Below are 14,224 nucleotides of genomic sequence, written 5' to 3' on the forward strand. Positions count from 1 at the left end.
AAGCAACCAATTTTTTATAGACTATTGATCTTTCACTATAACCAGTTATGTAATAAACTAATGCTCTTTTCTTGCTTGAACACTTATCATTATAGACTAATACTCTTTACTTGATCAGTTTTGTTAAAGAAAAATGGGTTTTTACTTGACAACTGATATTATAGACGCATGCTCCCTTATGTGACCAGTTATGATATAAACTATTGCTCCATTACTTGACCAGTGATGTTATAGACTTATGTTCAAGTGACTTGATCAGTGGTGTTATAGAGTGTTGCTCATTTGAAACTTTATTTATTAGATTTTAGACTGACCTGCTTAGTTGAAGCTTGAATTTGATCGTCACAAGAAAATAGTTGTTATGAATACTTGTCATGACCTAGCAGAATAAGCACACCAGTTTTTGTTCTAAATCTCGAATGCCAACGTACAAGCGGCAAATGCATGTTGAAGTCTTTGATTAGACTTGTACTGAATATCTTATATTGGTTTGACATTTACATTTGTATATGATTCTTTATGAAATAAGACAAAAATAAAACATGTCAACTGAAACCCTTGCATATATGATGGCATGTTATTACAGTATACATCAACATGCATTTAATTATGAAATCAATCGTAGCAATCCTATCTATAGTTGTTCACTCTGTTTAAGTATCACAATGATGGAAAAAGGGAAGACTATTTTTTTCTTATGATTTAAAAGAAATTGGAATACGATATCTCAAAATATTTAAAGGATAATCACATGTGCACAACAATTCAATCAAGTTGTGTTAAACACAAAAGAATATTAAGCTGACCCAGTAAACGAATCTTTATATCAAAATAAGCAGAACGAAGATTGCGTAACTTTTTGAAAGGCTTTTTAATATAAAAAAAATATTCATCATGGTTTTTTGCCCAATTATTATTCATGTATGAGCTGTAGAGATTTATAGCTGTATGCACATGAATTATGAAAATTTCTGTAGAATAAAACATGTTAAACGAAAATTAATACTTTCTGCAACAGCAATTTGTGCATTATTTTCCATTTTCTGCACTTTAATTGCAAATTTTGTGCATAAAATTAACTTTTAACAAATAAAATTTTCTGCATCATGTGACAAAAAGGATTTTGTTGTATATATACTTTTTAAATAACTTAAATCGTTTTAAATTTTGAAAAAAAACCACCACAAACTTCTATAAACAAACAAAGAAACTGCATAAACTTCAACATGCACACAAAAGTGAAGATTTAATAGCCGAAAAAACAAGGCCATTACAGAAAAAAACAGTGTTAATATCAAATATGATAAATTTAAAATGGCCGCCGAATTTTGAATATAGGGATCACTGTTCATCCTGTTTTTTTCAAAACATAACTTCTGGCAACGTAATATCTTGGATATTTGGTATATAAAACGCTTTATGATGATGAAGTACAAGTTATATTTTTCAAACTAAACTGTCATTAAAAAAGTAGAGAGTACATCAAGTTGGCAGTAAAACATTTGGAACTTTTGTTCAGGTGGTTAATAAATGTTTTAAGAAATGGGTGTTTATATAATGGGCCTGTTATATTTTTTCGGTTAGTAATAATGCCCTTGGATGTCTGTTATGGACCCCAGCGTTGCCTCAGGCCATTACAGACTTCCTCGACCATTATTACAGACCTTGGAGATATAATAGGGCTATTTTAAAAATACCCTTACATTAATACTATAGTAGTTAGTTAATAATAATACAGTTACAGACTTTGCTGCTGTAACTTTGTAAGCAAAGATCCATACGCACCGTGTGGGTATAACCGTATTTTTAATTTAATTCCGATTAGTAAAATCTTCGTAAATCTGGATAAGGAACAGTATCTATCCAATAGATATCAATATGATTCAAATTATTCCTTTTTTAATGATTGTAAAGATGAAATGGCATGAAAGGTTGACATTATTTAGGAGAACTATTTTGTATAGCGATTGCTGATCAATGGAGTGTAAAACGTCCAACACCATAACACAACGGATCTTTTTATACATACCGATAGACATATGCATTAAAGTGAAAGCTGGAATAAATATGAAAAATATTTCAAAGAGATAGCCCCAAATACCATGTAATGACAAAAAAAATATATGGACAGGTCTTTATTTTTTGGTAAATAAAATTAAGTATGTAAAATGATAATACTAATTTGGCCTGACATGCTTGTATTTGAAATACTCAAGAACTGACTATAATTTGAGGTCAATAGATATAAGATATGGTATGAGTGCCGATGAGACAACTCTCCATCCAATTCACAATCTGTAATAGTAAACTATAAGTCGAATTACGGCCTTCAACAATAAACAGAAAGCTATAAACGGCTCCATGAATGAAATATGTGTAACCATTTAAACGGGAAACCCAATGGTCTAATCTATATAAAATAAAAATAAAAACAAGAGACATGAAACACTTATGAACCACACCAACGAACGAAAATCATTGAACGTCAGGTTCCTGACTTATGACAGGTTCAGACAATGTAGCAGGTGAAAGCTCATATGTATGCTTATCTAATTACTGAGGTTTTTTTTAAATAGATTCCATAGTTAACATTCTATGACATAAGATAAATTGAACTAGAGGGTCACTTGAATAAATCAGTATGTTTTTGAATAATATGTCATCTTCAAACATTGTATTTAAACATGCCAAAAATTGATGATGAGATTTGATATCATAGAACAAACTAATCCAGTCTTAAAAAGTAATAAAAAAAACAAGAATTTATTATCATTCATGAGATAAAACAATTCGTTGATTTCTTGGGTAAAGGTGACCCATGAATTTAACTGTTCAATGAATTACAAATTATGTATTGATTTATATGCAGACTTTGACAAAACCGAGATGATGGAATCAAATATCAAAAAAATAATAAATATTTTCCTCAATCCACACGAATTGAAACCCACACAAATAAAAGAATCCACTGTTATAGTAGGCAAATATAACTGAGAGATATATATAGAGAACATCATGGCTTGTTTAATATGACACCCTTATCTACCCTCTAACCCAGGGATCCTATTGGTTGGAAGATTAATAAAGACTTTGACACTTTAAACTTGTTTCTCATGCGACATTTATATGCGACATTTATATACTGCTAAGTATTTATTTTAAAAATATGATTAAAATATAATAAATACACTGCTTTCTGTCAGTATTTCTGAAATGACTAAAATCTATGTATTACAATAACGATTTTGAATAATAACCTCAAAATATACCCTTAAATAAAGTTAATTTTTAATGATGAATGCATACACAACACTTCTATATAGTTAAATACTCTATTTTTTTTTTTATATTTTTTTTAAATTTTATTGAGTAAGATTTCTTGATTCCTGGCACCTTATGTATTAACCATGTTATTTGTGTCCCTGATTTTGATATTCATGGAAAATAAAATAAGCACAAGATGATGTATCAGGCCATCAGGGATACTGAAAGAGATACACAAATTTCCAGTATACACCGGATGATGTCTTTGGAGGATTTCTGGACAATAAAATCAAATTATTTGTACACTATTTCATGATTTAAAAAAAAAAATGCAAATTTTGTTTCTTTGGTAAAATTTATGATTTCCATGTTTTAATAAATCTGAATACAAAAAGAAAAGGGAGAGGGTGTCTCTACTTATAAACAGGTGATATCAAGAGCCTGTAATTCAGTGCTTGACTTTTGTTTCTTTAAATCACATTGGTTTTGTACATAAGTTATGCATGTAGTTTTTTCATTTGAATTGTTTTATATTTGCAGTAAAGGTTTTGCTAATTGTTGAAGACGGTACTGTGACCTAAAGTTGTTTACTTCTACATCATTTGGTAACTGATGAAGGGTTGTCTCATAGACAATCATAACACATTGTCTATCTTTATTAAAGCTGAGACATGCAGCTGGTATGAATCACTTTAATGGAATGTCAAATACATGTATATCTCTGGGAAGCAATTTTACGTAGGTAATATAAGAAAGAAATTTATAGGTCGGTTTGTCATTAAATGTTCCTTTTCTGCTATGATATTGTTAAAACAAAATTGTACTGTTTGCAAAAAAATGTCATTCTTGTTAACACCTAAACAAAATGTCACAGATTGAATGTCTGTGAAATATGTAAATGAGTTATGAATTTGTTTGACCCTTCCAATTCTTCATGCACCTGCTAATGCTTGGTTACACAATTGTTGTCATAAGTTGGTGTGTATAATGCATTGAACATAATTTTTATTGATTGTTTCTAGCATAATTAAGGCTGCTTGTTTTCTCTTTTGGATTGTTTCAGGGTTTATCATTTGGGTCCTTATATTGCTAAGCCTGACACTAGTTTATGAATATATATGTATATTGTAAAATGTAGTTGTTTAATGGTTTACAGTGTTTTGATAAATGGCATTGAATTAAACAGGCTAGAAGAAATGGCGAAGAAATATATAAAACAAAATATATATATCAATAAATTCATAAGACATGTAGTTGTATGGAAATTTCTTCAGGTCAAATTATATTCAAATTGAAGGTCATAGTGTCAGACTTGAGTTTCATGTTAAACATATACAAAACATATAGTTTAAACAATAGGCTTTACACAACACATGTTACCTAAATACAAAATCATAAAATAAATTTCATTTAATTGTTTTCATTTAATAAATGGTTAACAACAGAATAGCAGAATTATATTAAATATTCTGATTCTGTTAACAAATCAGTGGTTCATTGATATATATATATATATATATATATATATATGTTACAGTGAATTTGTATAATCAGTGATTATGTAAAATCCCTAAAAATTTCAGGGATTATGTAGAATCACTGGCTAGTTTAGTGATTATGTAGAATCCCTGAAATTTTCAGAGATTATATATAATCACTAGAAAAAACGTCGGGTATTCTACATAATAACTGAAATGAAGAAATAGTTGTATTTGTAAAGAAAGTTGATAAAAATTAAAAAAATTTATTCTATAAAATCACATAAAAACATCGTAACAAAATTGTAACAATATATTAAAATTATCAATTCATTTTTTTTTTAAAGTTAGGCACACTATATTAAAATGTTCAACATAATATATCAAAAAAAGAAATATGCTTCACATCTGTTTTTACCACAATATCCACATTTTAAAAATCCCTTTCCTGCACATATCGAATCAGATTTTAACACGCCTAAGAGAAATAAACAGTAAAAACATACGAAGGTACCCCCTCCCCCAGAAAAAATAAATAAATAAATAAATAAATGGTATTTTGCAACCTAGTGAACTAGTTCGAAAAGAAAGATAAAGATACCATTGTTTTGTGGTCAGGCAATATCCTTTTTTTATACCTCTTTAAGAATTGCCATGATGTTTTATGGGTTTTCCTTTTATTTTTATCCTGTTGAATTGCTATGAGAATATGCAAGCTTTCTTTTAAAGTTTGTTCTATTTGTCAATCCTAAGTTCTACCTGTTTTTCTATACACTTAGATGCCTAAGTTCTCACAGTTTAAATTACATGCAAACTGTTCTTTGAACAAAAAAGAAACACACAAAACAGTTGTTCCATAATCTACTTCACCATTTGCTTTACATGTATCAGAAATAACATGCTTGTGGATTTACAAATAGAGCATGCATATCAATTTGACGATATTATTTCATCTGGCAAGGAAAATAAAAGAAACTTTAAATTATTATTTGTCTATATTCATTTTGTTTATCAAACAAAGAACCATTGAATTATTCATAATCCCTGAAATCATCTTAGGGAATGTGTAGAATAATTATTAAAATGTTCAATGATTATGTAAAATCACTGGTCATTTTCAGGGATTATATATAATTACTAATGATTTTAGTGATTCTACATATTCCCTGAAAAATCAGGGATTCTACATAATCCCTGATTATACGAATTCACTGTAACATATATATATATACATCAACCCAACAATGTTAGATCTGTAAATTTGCTTTACTTTACCAGTAATTGTAGACTGATGCTCCTCTATTTGGCCAGTAATGTTATAGACGTATGCTCCCTTACATGACCAGTTATGTCATAGACTAATACTCCCTTACTTGATCAGTAAAGTTGTAGACTAATGCTCCTCTACCTAACCAGTGATGTTATAGACTAATGCTCCTTTACTTGTCCAGTAATGTTATAAACTTTTGTTACTTTAACTGGACCAGTAATGTTATAGACAAATGATTCTATACCTGACCAGTGATGTATAGACTCATGCTCCTTTACTTGGACATTTATGTCATAGACTCATGATTCTTTTCTTGACCATTTATGTCATACTCATGATTTGTTTCTTGACCAGTCATGTTATAGACAAATGATCCAATACTTGACCAGTTGTATCATAAACTAATGTTCTTTTTTTACCAGTGATGCTATAAACTCATGTTCCTGCAATTGACCGAGTTTTGTTACAGAACTTTGGTCTTTTACCTGACCTGTTTTTTATAACATGTCATTTACTTGATTTAATATATTAATAGACTAATGGTCATTTGTTTGATCAGTTAAGTTAAATTCATGTTACTTTACTTGACCAGTTGTGTTATAGACTAATGCTTCCTTACTCGACCAGTTCTGTTATAGACTCATGCTCATTTATTTGATCAGCTAGGTTAGACTCGTGATCCTTTACTTGACCAGTTATGTTATAGACTCATTGTCCTTTGAATGATCAGTTATATTTAAATTGATTTGTTAATTTTTAGACTAAAATGCTTAGCTAAGAGTTTGAATTTGCTTTTCAAAAGGTACATTTGATAGGAATACTTGCCACCGTACCAGGACAAAGTAGCACACCAGTTTTTGTTCCAACTCTCAAGCGCCAACGCTGAAGCAGAAAATGAATTTTGAAGTCTTTGATTAGACTTCTACAGAATATTAAATATTGGTTTGATATTTACATTGGTTAATGATTCTTTATTAAACTAGTACGATGGCAAACAATGAAAGAAATTACAACTGAAACCTAAAGCCCTTGCATATATGATGGATGACATGATATTATGGTATAAATCAACATCCCTTTAATTGTGAAATAAATCCTTGCAAGCTAAAATTTTATAACCTAACAATATAGCTATTGACTGTTGTTTTTATACCACAATAATGGGAAAGAGGTAAAATCTATTTCTATTACAAGATTGATGAAAATTAGAATATAATAACGTAACAAGATTTAACGGGTATTCACATGTGTACAACAATTCATTCACAAAAGTGTATCAAGCTGACCCAGAAAACTCAAAGCAAAAAGAAGATTGCGTAACTCATGCAGACTTTTTTAATTTAAAAAAATATATTCATCATGGTAAACGGCCAATTAATTATGCATGTCTGAGTTTAGAGATTTATAGCAGTATGTAAATTATTTATGAGATTCCTATAGGATAGAAAGAACATGCTCAATGAAAATCAATCCTTTTTTTTAGAATTTCTCTGAACTTTAATTGCAATCATTTTGAATGAAATAAACTTTCTAACAAATATATTTTTCTGCATCGAGTGACAAAAAGGATTTTATTGTATACACACCTTTTCTTTACAAACCCCACAAATTTCTAAAAACAAACAAAGAAAATGCATAAATTTCAACATGCATATTAAAGTGAAAATTTAATAGTCAGTTTATTTAAAAAAATAAATTTATATGACCATATGATAAGAATATCAACAAATACCTAGGGAGTTGTTAAATACTTGTCATAGATTATAAAAGAAGTACTATATTGCTAAGGGTATTTAAAGAAATATTCAAACACAAATCTATCTAAAAAATCAAAAGGTTTCTGTAGTTAGTCACCACTTCGGTTTTATCATGCATATCTATCATATAGTCATTTTATAAAATTTACTGCTTGCAAAGGTATGAATTATTCTAAATAATAAGGATGTTCTTATCTTTGGCAGAAAACCCTAGCTGTATTGGGCACAACGTTTTGAAACTTTTGGTCCTTAGTGCTCTTCAACTTTGTACTTGATTTGGTTTTCGAACTTTTTTTTTATTTGAGCGTCACTGGCTAGTCTTGGTCTGGTGTATTGAATTTTAAACCTGGTACATTTTGTTAGCTATTATTCGTGTATTTCTCTGTCATGTATGTTCTCCCAATTATTTGTATTGTAGTCCTGTCATGTAATGTTGTCATTTTAATGTTATATTTAACATTGCCAAAAAAGCGGGAGGTTTGGCATGCCAAAAAACCAGGTTCAACCCACCATAATTTCTTAAAATGTACTGTACCAAGTCAGAAAAATTGCCATTGTTGCATTATAGTTCGTTTCTGTGTGTGTTACATTTAAACGAAGTGTTTCTGTTGTGTCGTTGTCTTTTATTTGATGCGTTTCACTCAGTTTTAGTTTTTAACCCGGATTTGTTTTTTTCTCAATCGATTTATGAGTTTCAAACAACAGAATACTACTGTTGTCTTTATTTCTAAACCATTCTGTTAACCCACTGCGTAAAAAAGTCTCATTTAACCTAGATTTCAAAGCCTGATGTTGATTATAATGGTATAAACTTTTGTTTGTTCTGTGAGGGAAAACCCCACATGTCAAAATCCAATTACAAATTTTTAAGATGGACATGCTTACATACCAAAAAACATTTAAAACTTTACACTTCCTCATGTCAAGGTTCAAGTTAACATGAAGTCTATTTGAAAAGATAATACTAATTTGGTCTGACAAGCTTATATTTGAAATATTCAAGAACTGACTTTAATTTGAGGTCAATAGATATTAAAAGTTGTAGTATGAGTGCCAATGAGACAACTCTCAATACAAGTCACAATTTGTAATAGTAAAGCCTTCAACACAGAACCTTGGCTCTAACCGAACAGAATGACATGTGTAAAACCGTTACAACGGGGAAAACAACGATCTAATCTATGTGAAAAAATAGAAACGGGAAATATGAAACACTTATGAACCACATCAATAAACGAAAACCACTGAAAGTCAGGTTCCTGGCTTAGGACAGGTGCAGAAAAATGCAGCGGGTGTAAGCTCATATGTATGTTTAATTAACTAATTAAATACTAGTTTTCCTCAATCAACAAAAAATGATACCCACAAAAATAAAAGAATCCACTGTGTCAAATATACAGATATATAGAGATATATAGAGAATATCATAAGGCTTAATTAATATGACGCCAGTATCTACTTTCTAATCCAGGGATCATATTGGATGGAGGATTAATAAAGACTGTATTTGAAACTTTATACATGTTTCTCTAGTCCAAATAATTATGACGTCTTGCAAGGCTATTTTATTTTTTTTCTGTGACGCCTTCCTACAACGTTGTAGGAAGGCGTCACACAAAAAAAAAAAAAAGCCTTGCCAGACGTCATAATTATTTGGACTAATGTTTCTCATGCTAAATGGCATAATGCAGATTGTTTTGCACCTTAAGTTGAAGGCTTAACAAGGATGTGGAATCGTGACTGATTACAATAGCATTATAACTTGATGATACAGAACAAGTGTCATGGATTGTATAACAGATACAATTAATTGTATTTACTGATAAGTATATATTCAATATGATTAAAATATAATAAATACATTGCTTTCTATTTCCATTTCTGAAATGACTAAATCTATGTATTACATTAAAGATGTCACATAATTACTTCTGAATATACCCTGAAATGAATTAAATATTTTAATGATGGATGCATACCCTTCTGTATAGTATAATTTGTAAAGCTTTTAATATTTTGTTGAGTTCAAATTTCCTAATTCCTGGCACCTAACCTGTTAACCATGTTTCTTTTTATGCTTTGATTGTCCCTGAGTTTGAAATTCATTGAAAATGAGGTAAGCACAAGAGGGTGTATCAGGCCATCAGGACTTATATCTTAAAATCATTAAAGAGATACACAGGGGGGGGGGGGCTATGGGTTTTTTTTCTGGACATTTTTTTTTGTTTATCGTTTTTTGGATTAAATCAGGCTGCTTGTTTTCTCTTTTGAATTGTTTCATGTTTTATCATCTGGGTCCTTGTATTGCTAAGCCTTACATGCTTTATGTATATATATTGTACCATGTAATTGTTTAAATACATCAAGAAAATTAGAAATTAAGATAGATAAGATATCTGCAAAAATACATTGGTTTACAGTATTTTGTTACATGGCTCTGAATTAAACATGCCAGACAAAAAAGATAAAGAAATACATAAAATTAATTTATTTCAATAAATTTATAAATTATGTAGTTGTATGGAAATATCTTCAGGTCAATTTATCATGAAATGAAGGTCATAATGTCAGATTTAGAATATACAAAACATACTGTTTAAAATATGGCCATTACACAACACATGTTACTGAAATACATGATCATAAAATTAAATTAAAGACATTTAACAATACATAAATAATTAACAGCAGAATAGCAGAAATTTTAATATAAATCTGATATTGTTTCTAAACATAAATAAATATGTTTAAACTAATAGCAGAATTATATTAAATATTCTGCTATTCTGTTAACAAATCAGTGGAACATTGTTTATATATATATTACCACCTTTGAACACTGAAAAGTTCTCAGTCACAACAACAACTGTTAACTTTGAACACTGTCATGGGTACCATTTATATTCATTATTTATCTTTGAACATTGTCACAGGTATAGTTTTGCTTCATATTTAATCTTTTAATAATGCCAGCTGCAGAAAGCCGTGGTGTAGTGATTAGTGCATTGGACTACTAACATAAAGGTTCCTGGTTTGATTCCTGTTCCTGGATTAAAATTTCAGGGAATGAACTTTCGGCTATCCCTTGCCACCATTCACAAATGTATTCTTGAGGAAAACGATGATAGTTCGTAGGAAGAGGACGATAAATGGCTGACCTGTGTTAAGAGAGAGCCATATCTCTTGCATGTTAAAGACACCATATCCATCAATTAAATTTAGAAGTTGAGGCAGCATTTATGGTCTAATGTCCCACTGGGGATGAAGTTAGCAGCTTAGGTACACATTTTATCCTTGAACATTACTGTATGTACCATTTGGAGGTTAGTAAAGTTTTGGTAAACATTTTATCCATGAACATCTCTATATGTACCATTTGGAGTTATTTACAAGATTTTGGTACATATTTTATCCTTGGACATGGCTATATGTACCATTTGGATGTCAGTAAAGTTTTGGTACATATCTTACCATTCAACATTGCAGTATGTACCATTTTGAGATTGGTAAAGTTTTGGTACACATCTAATCCTTGAATATTGCTGTATGTACCATTTTGTGGTCGGTAAAATTTGGTACACATATTGCGGTATGTACCATTTGGAGATCAGTAAAGTTTTGGTACACATCTTATCCTTGAATATTGCTGTATGTACCATTTTGCAGTCGATAAAATTTGGTACACATATTGCCGTAAGTACCATTTGGAGATCCGTAAAGTTTTGGTACAATTCTTATCCTTGAACATTACCGTATGTACCATTTGGAGGTCGGTAAAGTTTTGGTACATAAAGTAACTGGAAACTGTTAAAGGCATATTTTCTGCATCCAATGTTTTTTAACGTATTTTCTCTTCTGACTCCCTCGCTGAAAAAATAAATATTTCTCAAATTATATGATTTATCTAATTTAGGTTTTCAATTTTTCAAATATTAATTTGATAGCTTTAGTCACTTTAATAATTTTAAAACTATGGAAACATATCTAAACCAAAATCTGCTTATATCAAAAGTAACTGCCATTTGTACAAAGACTTCTTAAAACAAGAGGCTCTCAAGAGCCGGAATCGCTCACCTTAATTTTTTTGGTTAAATCTCTCATCAATGATTATTTTGGCTTTTTCAATTTATTTAAATGTTCTTTGAATCGTCCTACTTTCTTCAAAAGCAAAAAAAATTAAATCATCAATTCAGGGGCATTATACCTGAAAAACCAGTTACCCAATTCAGCTGAAAATTTCAGGACAGGTAGACCTTGACCTAATAAATACTTTAACTTCTTGTCTTATTTGCTCTAAATGCTGGAGTTTTTGAGATATAAGCCAAAAACTGCATTTGACCCCTATGTTCTATTTTAAGTAAAGGCGGCCATGTTTTTTGACGGATCAAAAATCGAAGCACACACTTTGTGCAGGATAATCTAAGGGACAATCATGCTAAGTTTCATCCAAATCCATTTAGTAGTTTCAGAGGAGACAATTTTTTAAAGTTAGCAAATATGATGAACAAATTGTGAAAAATTGTCATTAAAGGACAATAACCCCTTAAGGGGTCAATTGACAATTTTGGTCATATTAAATTGTTTGAAGATCTTACTTTGCTGATCATTTTTGCTGTTTACAGTTTATCTTTATCTATAATAATATTCAAGATAATGACCAAAAACTGCAAAATTTCCTTCAAATTACCAATTAAGTGGCAGCAACCCAACAATCTGTTGTTTGATTCATCTGAAAATTTCATGGCTGATAGATATTGACCTGATGAACATTTTTACCCCATTTCAGATATGCTCTAAATGCTTTGGTGTTTGAGATATAAGCCAAAAACTGCATTTGACCCCTATGTTCTATTTTAAGTAACGGCGGCCATGTTTTTTGACAGATCAAAAATCGAAGCACACACTTTGTGTAGGATTATCTAAAGAACAATCATGCTAAGTTTCATCCAAATCCATTCAGTAGTTTCAGAGGAGAAGATATTTAAAAATTGTTAACGACGACGACTATTTAATCCACCACTTTCTGAATAAGTAAATGCCTGTACCAAATCAGGAATATGAATGCTGTTATTTATGCATTTGGTGTGTTTTGAGCTTTTGATTTTCCATTTGATTACAGATTTTCTGTTTTGAATTTTCCTCAGAGTTCAGTATTTTTATTATTTGACATTCAACTTCAGTCTACAGTCTGAATTCATGCTGTGAACTCAAATATTATTGCAATTTTATTTTTTTTAGAATATTGCGTGACTGTGTTAGTATCGCAATAATGATAACTCACTTTTTGATATGAGATAACATATCTGTATGAAGATTTTCCTATACTTGTGTCCACGTTCTTATAGCATATAAATCTACTTTCTAAAGCAATCTTAGGTCTGAGTGAAGACATGGGATGTTAACTCATGTTTTTATAAACCTATCTTCTGAAGCAATCTAAGGCCTAAGTGAACACATGGGATGTTAACTCATGTTTTTATAACCTATCTTCTGAAGCAATCTAAGGCCTAAGTGAACACATGGGATGTTAACTCATGTTTTTATAAACCTACCTTCTGAAGCAATCTAAGGACTGAGTGAACACATGGGATGTTAACTCATGTTTTTATAACCTATCTTCTGAAGCAATCTAAGGCCTAAGTGAACACATGGGATGTTAACTCATGTTTTTATAACCTATCTTCTGAAGCAATCTAAGGCCTAAGTGAACACATGGGATGTTAACTCATGTTTTTATAACCTATCTTCTGAAGCAATCTAAGGCCTAAGTGAACACATGGGATGTTAACTCATGTTTTTATAAACCTACCTTCTGAAGCAATCTAAGGACTGAGTGAACACATGGGATGTTAACTCATGTTTTTATAACCTATCTTCTGAAGCAATCTAAGGCCTAAGTGAACACATGGGATGTTAACTCATGTTTTTATAACCTATCTTCTGAAGCAATCTAAGGCCTAAGTGAACACATGGGATGTTAACTCATGTTTTTATAAATCTACTTTCTAAAGCAATCTTAGGTCTGAGTGAAGACATGGGATGTTAACTCATGTTTTTATAACCTATCTTCTGAAGCAATCTAAGGCCTAAGTGAACACATGGGATGTTAACTCATGTTTTTATAACCTATCTTCTGAAGCAATCTAAGGCCTAAGTGAACACATGGGATGTTAACTCATGTTTTTATAACCTATCTTCTGAAGCAATCTAAGGCCTGAGTGAACACATGGGATGCTAACTCATGTTTTTATAACCTATCTTCTGAAGCAATCTAAGGCCTAAGTGAACACATGGGATGTTAACTCATGTTTTTATAACCTACCTTCTGAAGCAGTCTAAGGCCTAAGTGAACACATGGGATATTAACTCATGTTTTTATAACCTATCTTCTGAAGCAATCTAAGGCCTAAGTGAACACATGGGATGTTAACTCATGTTTTTATAAACCTACCTTC

General features: G+C 30.6%; 1 protein-coding gene across 8 annotated transcripts in view; it reads right to left on the minus strand.

Annotated features, from left to right (window-relative positions):
• Positions 1 to 10,242: 10,242 nt before the first annotated feature.
• LOC134697119 (inositol polyphosphate-4-phosphatase type I A-like) overlaps positions 10,243 to 14,224 on the minus strand; it is a 60,496-nt gene continuing 56,514 nt past the window's right edge. For all 8 annotated transcript variants that reach the window (XM_063559167.1, XM_063559170.1, XM_063559165.1 and 5 more), the window contains one exon: positions 10,243 to 11,636. In XM_063559167.1, the coding sequence (XP_063415237.1) occupies positions 11,504 to 11,636 (133 nt within the window). In that variant the 3' untranslated portion in view covers positions 10,243 to 11,503. The remainder of the gene's footprint in view (positions 11,637 to 14,224) is intronic.

This window comes from Mytilus trossulus, chromosome 14 (genome assembly GCF_036588685.1).
Source record: "Mytilus trossulus isolate FHL-02 chromosome 14, PNRI_Mtr1.1.1.hap1, whole genome shotgun sequence".
In the NCBI taxonomy this organism is placed as follows: Eukaryota; Metazoa; Mollusca; class Bivalvia; order Mytilida; family Mytilidae; genus Mytilus; species Mytilus trossulus.